The sequence below is a fragment of the Phytophthora parasitica genome (assembly GCF_000247585.1).
Source record: "Phytophthora parasitica INRA-310 unplaced genomic scaffold supercont2.40, whole genome shotgun sequence".
In the NCBI taxonomy this organism is placed as follows: Eukaryota; Oomycota; class Peronosporomycetes; order Peronosporales; family Peronosporaceae; genus Phytophthora; species Phytophthora nicotianae.
Window position 1 is genome coordinate 338,169 of NW_008649026.1, and position 7,309 is coordinate 345,477.

Here is a 7,309-nt window from a genome sequence, read left to right on the forward strand (position 1 = left end):
TAGTATGCCATTAAAGAGGTTCATGAGCAGCGATCGTGTGGTGAAGCCACCACAATGGACCTCAACACGTTCTCGATGGCTACCTCAACTAATGCATCTTCGGTGTCATTTGGGTGAAGAGAAGGAGATGTATACGAGCAATTGATGTGTCCAAACTAGATCGAAGTAATCGAGGTACATTGGCCGAAGACGCACACGAACAACTTAAACCAGTGCGCTGTACTAAGTTGATCAGTCAACTAGAAATAAATTAAGTCACGATCGGCAAGCGATTCGTCGATCCGAGTAAAATAAAAGGTTGTTGCACGTGCGTTGGCTCGGTCTTGCTTTCTAAAAATCAAAACTACGGAGACCAGATCGGAAACACAAACAAGCTCACGGAGGCTTCCACTTCAGATGACAACCCTACGAAACAACCAAGAACCGAACCACTCTGAAGAAAGCAGTATCTTGAAGAAAAAGAATGCGGAGGAGGCTCTAAGACTGGTCGAGTTGTTGATTAACCACGCGACTTGCTAATTCAGATATTTTAGTGAAGCGCACTGGACGAGGCAATCAAGAAAGAAGAGATACTAAGACATAATGACATGCATATTTTTTATACTTAAAATCCAGTTGTCTACGTCACCGTGTCGTCGATATCTTCATCATCGACACTCGAAAAGTACCCACACAACAATTCACAACCCTCTGCGTCGTCTTCCTCCATTCCTACCTTGACATTCGATGGGATAAACTTGTCGATATCTCGTGGGTGAATCTTTGGGCACTGCGTCACATCCACGAACTGCCTATCACAGTTTAGAAATGCGGACATTTCCACATTTTGAGGTGCTATGGAGCCTCGCTGCGGAGTTACCAACTGTCCTGCTATACCAAAATCCCGCTCTATTTGAGTGGAAGATGAAGAGATTGCGAACAAAACCCTTGCTACAAGTGGAAGGTACTTGTACGCGCCAGCCTTCGCTTGGCGCATCCAGAATTCTAGCATGGTCTCAGGGCGACTTGCGTTGGTCTGAATGGAGCAAGAATTTGTTTCCCAGCTCTCCAACCCTTCGTCGACGCGAGCTGAATTAAGGTCTTGGACTCTTTCAGGTTCGGTGGGCTCATCGTCAATAACATCGACAAAAATTTCCATAAGATCCTCGGAGAAAAAACGCTGAAGGTGCAGGATGCTGCTCTTCAACTAGTGGTGTTGGCCGTACATCCCCTGGGGCAGCCACAGCTTCCATAATTGATCGGACCTTGCCGATCAATTATGGAAGTTTCGTCGATCGTCTTTCTAATCTTGGTGAAGTGTCGGTCTCCTGCTGCAGTAGCAGCACAAAGACGAGCTCACGAATTGAGATAGATTCATCATATTCTCCGAGGCAATAGTGGAGATTATTGTTAACGATGCGCAGCGTTTCCATGAGAACATAAACTCGTGCGGGGTCGTCGCAAAATAACTGCGAGCTACGAACACGATCGAGGTCTTCGTCATAGGACCGTCGCTTTTCTTGGCAGGCTTCAGTTCGCTCTGAGGTGACATCTTGGGCTTTTTTTTTTAGGTGTTTGGTGGCTGCCGATGTCTTGCCACTGGAAAGTGGAAATGTTACCCCACTCTCTGCAAATATCACCGGTCAAGCGCATCCAAATAGCCGGCGAAGAATATCGGCCTCCACTGACGGGTACTCAGGGGCTTTGACTAGGCGAACCCCAAAGAAAAAAAATAATGGATTCTTCGTTTCGTCTTGGAGGAAGAACGATAAATCCATCGGGTGGCTCGAAAGAGTTTATAGCATCGCGGATGCCTGGCGGGAGCGGATGCATTATTTTGCTGGAGGTTCAAAACGTTGGTCTGCTGATCGTGAACGTCCGCGGCAAATTAAGAAATGGAGCGATGTTATTATGAAGTAGTAACAGGCTACAGACGCACGCACTTCTAGAAATTAAGGGTGGGCTGGGGATATGCTTGTGCTGTACCCTTCTAGCGCTCAGAAAGGCGCAACGCCTTGTAGACAAGTCATACGTTCAGCGGTGACGTATCCTGATGCCAATTTACTGCGAGAAAGGATCGTTCTTTGGCGCCGTTTTAGTGACGTTTTGTGGAAGATCGCCAGTAACAAAATAATGGAATTGCGGTTTCATTTCCAATCTTGGGAGATATGGGGACGGAGACGGTAATCCCGGCAAAACCTCCTCCCTCTGGATACGGGAGACAGTGATTCCGGCGGAACTGTATCCAGCTGAGGCGTCTCCTCGGAGGCTTGAAAAACTCTGTTTCACGTCACATTTATATAGCATACGAGACTGATGGTGATGAGCAAATCGTGCGCGTATACAGCAATGAAGCATACTCACCCATCAATAGTCGTCATGAAAATGCGGCGGCCATTGATTCGTTTGTGAAAACCAAGATTCTCAAGCCAAGATCCAACACAAGATATGAGGTGCTTGTTTTAAGACCCTACAGACTATTTATCAGCTTACACACAAGTTGCGCTTGGCTAGGGTCCGCAAAAGCTTGACATCGAAATTTGGCAGGGTGATTGGAGAATGTGATACACATTTTTCTTTTGTAAAAGCTGATTTCGCGACGAGAAGTGGTAGGAATAACGGCTAGCCTCCACGAATTAAGCAAAATAGAAGTAAAATGGACAGCTGGTATCCCACAAGCCGCCAATAACGCTTGTGATATGCCTCGTTTTTCTTGTTAAATGCACCTTGTCTACTAAATCCATGAAATACTAAGTTTTGCTTGTAGGTGTAGGGCAATCTACGTGAATGAAATATAACGCATTACAAAACTTCGGAGTCGAGAACTGCTATAAGACTTCTACAGTGCGACATCATTGTCTTCGTTGAAAATCCAACGTCCATTATGACCACGCCGCTATGGTGGAACCATTTGATTCAAGGGTATCTTGTGTCATTCCTAGTGGCCGTTCGGCCAACCATTCAGGAGAGCGGTAGTGAGAGGACACTATCCACAGCGCAATTATAGTAGCGTGGTATATTTCAATATGGTGATGAACGTCGTCGATATCTTGGCACACCGATCTACGACAAGTATTTCATGCTGATAAACTATTATCGCAGATTCCATCGCGATTTAGCGCTCGATGTGTTCGTCAAATGATTCTCGTTTTTGCTCTAAATACACATTCATATATACTAAACGATCGTTCATATGCTCGCGTGTGATCTGAACATTGATTTGATGCGATATCCATTTGAGATTGTACCTTCATAATATAGAACGTGCAGACCTACCTTCGAGATATCTGTGGTGGAAAGGGGGTCGCAAAATCACGTTGCGATCCACTCTGACACACAGCGCCCTGGACGTCCGACTAACGGACGGGGTACTCCGATAATCGTGGGGTTGCTGAGGGCTCACCTTGTGTACCCGTCGGCGGGGCTGGTTACACTCCTCTGGTGGACTTGATGGGATGCTTGGCCTGGGCTGGTCCCGGCTTGGCGGGATGCAGGATGGTGGGGTTGCACAGCTTGGATACTCTTCAGGCTACGTGCCAGGTATGTTGTCGATCTTGATCGACTTGGGGTGTGGTTGTTCCTCTACGAGGTGGGCAGGGGGGGGGGGGGTCCTTGTTCCTTCCTTGCGAGGCTTGACCGCTTCCTATAGCGGGGTAGTTGAGGGTGAGAGCGGAGACGTGCAAACTCCGGCGACTGACACGTGTACTTGATAGAAATAACTTGATTACTGTATGAGCCAATATACTTCCCGCTACAGCTTCCAATATTGTACCGAAGACACTTGTTCCTGATAAGGCAAATTCCACTCTGTTATTCCTTTAAGTCCTAGCGGTCCACTACCTTCTACCCATCCTATGATTGCTCAAAACTGGCCCTTTGTGGTACCCATCAATGGGTACAAATCAGTCGATCTACTACCACTTCGAACCGGAGTTATCGAAATGATTGCACCATATCGGACTAGATCGGCGATCAATGATTGCACCTTGTCATTCCAGTCTTGACCAGAATGACGGTGCCTCCAGAATGATGGTTCGGGTCAGAATGATGGTTCTGGTTGCGCACTTGAAGTAGGTGACCCCTCGCAGCTGACTGGTCCATTTCCATCCGTCTCATATTCTCCAAATTACTCAATCGCTTTACCACATATCCATCGAAGTTTGTAACCACCGTATCATCCAGAGAAACTCGTGAGTACGTCCATTTTCGAGCACAAACATATATCTCACACATTTACTTCGCCAGCAGCCGCGCGACGAAGTCGTCAGTGACTCATGTAGATCTGAACACAGGCTCTTATTTCTAGATCGATCCAATTAGTCCATATAACCTTGAACTACTTAAATAGTGGCGTACGCGGTTATCGTCAGACATGTACAGAGAATTGAGATTATCAAATTCGATCTTGGGGTTGCAGCAATAGTATGACATTGCCTATTATAGGAAGAGTTACTCGTTTAATAACAATACATAGACACCACGCGATTATGTGCTGCTCAATTATCTTGATTACCGTTTGCAGCCTCACAAAAATATCAGAATTTAATATTACGCCTTCAAGAAGATATGTGAAATGTAAATAGCTGCCCTCATGAATATGCATACGAAGATTATGACGATTTCATGAAAGAGTACAAATAGATTCCCATGTGTTCGCGAAATCGTAAAGAATGTTTTATTTGATTTCGGAAATGATGACGGTACATTAAGCCCTTTATAAAGTGATAGTTTAAATAACCAGGCATTGACATTTTGCTGGAGCACGCATGTTAGAAAAAAAAATCGTGATCGTTCTAATAAAGAGCTTTTTCAATACAGCTCACCCCCGTATACATTTAATTCATTGAACGGAATTACCGCAGGTGTAGTTAACGGTTAATTTTATAGCAGACCGGAGAAGTAAGTATTTTTGGTTTATATCTCATGTTTGTAGTGCAGGGCATATATGAGCAAGCCCTGTTAAGGTTATCAACAGCAACAAATTGATTGGTCACTTACCAGTAAGAGCCAGCCCGATCACTGCATGATGAACCCAAGGTAATAACGCAGCACAGGATGACCAGCGTCTGCATATGCAGAACTTGGTGACAATCCAGATGCATAACGACAAACGCGTTGACATCAACGACATCCAATCAAACAACTAGGTCACCGAAGGCAAGACATGTCTTCGGCATGAGTTAGGTTAGATGAGGATCCTCACTTTGCAAGTTACCAGCAAATAAATTTAGCGGTAACTTCCTGGAGCTTCCTCCAGCTCCCCCGTGTGTCTTCAGTTGCCTGAATACACCACAATGTTAAATGAACGCTCTGCCTCGTCAATGGCGCATCCCAAAACACCATCCATTTTAATGACGACTCGCCATTAAAATGGATGGTGTTTTGGGATGTGTGATGCGATCAAAGGATGATTTGCCCACAAAGTAACCCGACGGTGATACAATAGATTATTGAATGGCTAGATGGGCTAGTATCCTGAAGTTGGTCTGGTATCTGGATACAAGGTCAGAGTATGATCTACAACAAATTAGTGCGGACGCGCGCCAAATTAGCATTGTGTACTGTAGTTCCCGCTTTCGTATGCTAGCGACTTTAGTCAAATTTCAGCAACAATACCCCCGCTCTGTCGTCAGCTCTTCCCCGTGATATTGGCCTCTCGAACATTAGATCATCGAACAAAGTCAAATAACATGTTTCCGATCATTGGGTCAGCCATTTCCGACGTGGAACATGAATCTCAGATACATTTTCCAGTAGCAAGCGCTCCATCCAAGATCAAGTTGCCCATCAAATGTGTAGCCACTATCGCGTCGGGGATAAGTGACTTGATACTGATATTGCTGAGAGCAAGGCGCGGTTACAAAATGTATGTACTGCCATCACCGTTTGTGTTACCCACCACTACAGCAGAGTCTGTAGCGCCGACATAACCCTCGCTTGTAACACCTCGTTTACCAATGCCGTTGCACCCGCTTGTGTTGTCACCATCGTCGCTGCTCTTAGTGGCAGCTAGCAGACTGCTGCTGCTGGCATCAAATGCGGTATTTCCATGCCCCTGAGGCTCCTTCACTGGATCTATAAGCATAAAAAGTATTAAAGCATGGCAGCAAAACAGCGTAACTCACCTTCACGCTCAGCAATGGTGCTCATTGATGCAAGAGCTTCTCGGTTCCCGTCGCTGCCTGCGCTGCCACCTTCGTCGCGCTTGTTGCCACGTCCGTCTCCGATCTTGGTTCCCTCTGCTGGACGTAGCGTTGCCACCAATGCCGGTGCTGGCACTGCTTCCACGTCATTTTAATCTTTCTTTCTCGGAACATAGTGGCTCACATTAATCGTACTTAACTCGACTTTATATCGTGCTGCTACCGGTATTTTGATTTTTACGTGATTTTCACTTAATGTTTTAGTGGGAATGTTTAATTAGAAGTGCAACGTTTAATTTGACTATGGCAACTTTATTGACATAAACACTGCGCAGGATAACGTCGCAGGACGCTCTTCGTTGTCTGCAGTGCAACCTTCAGCCCGAAATTTACTTCCGGGTCTCAGTGCACACATGGGATCGTCTTTCGTCAGCTGCTGGAGGTAAAGATAACAACTTACGCAGGGCAGAGGGAGGGTCATTCCCCTAAATCTTTTTCGATTCCCTATTTTTGATGGTTTTTTAGGATAGTTTCTGTGAAATGTCACCTTGACTGTTAGGCTCGGCCCCCTCTACTTTTGGACGGGCCCCATTAGAATTTAGTCCTGGATATGCCCTTGAACTTGCTACATTCGTTTCAGGCAGCTATTCTTTAGCGGTGTATACCTGCCAAAACTTTTATCACCTCATTCTTACATAAGCATTCAATTATTTATTTGTATCGAACCTAACGATTGTATATCCAACTAAAAGCCCTGGGAGACAGATAGTATACTGTTGCCTAAATTCATAGAGCTTCTTCAGGCCGGAGACACAAATTTGTACATATAATACTGGCGATGTGAAATGATGCACCAAAATTACTTGGAGCATCTCCACCGGCTACAGTTATTGCCAACTCCTATCTATGCAGTTAACACTTCAGACTTTATAATAGACCACTCAGCGCAGAACAAGCTCTCATCGTTGGAACTTCACCGCGACCTAACTAGTTATAGCCAATCAAATAAGCTTACCATAGATCTCTCTGTTTTCTACGTTGATAGGAGAATATGATGGAGTGGAGCGAATCTGCGCCGCACATGTGTTCGACGACGCCGCAGACGAAGTCTATTACTTCAACTACATGGTACATGAAGATTTTCGGCGCACCACGAGTGTATGTCAAGGCATCCAACGTGGCTCCAT

General features: G+C 45.5%; 2 protein-coding genes across 2 annotated transcripts; both read right to left on the reverse strand.

The window, feature by feature from the left end:
• Positions 1 to 619: 619 nt before the first annotated feature.
• Positions 620 to 817, reverse strand: PPTG_14123 (hypothetical protein; the record flags this gene model as incomplete). The annotated part of the gene is made up of 1 exon (XM_008911100.1): positions 620 to 817. One exon carries the CDS (start codon positions 815 to 817, stop codon positions 620 to 622), a length of 198 nt encoding a protein of 65 aa, XP_008909348.1.
• Positions 818 to 5,836: 5,019 nt separating this feature from the next.
• On the reverse strand, positions 5,837 to 6,129 carry PPTG_14124 (hypothetical protein; the record flags this gene model as incomplete). Its single annotated transcript, XM_008911101.1, has 2 exons — positions 5,837 to 6,054; positions 6,105 to 6,129. 2 exons carry the CDS (start codon positions 6,127 to 6,129, stop codon positions 5,837 to 5,839), a joined length of 243 nt encoding a protein of 80 aa, XP_008909349.1.
• Between the last annotated feature and the right edge of the window lie 1,180 nt (positions 6,130 to 7,309).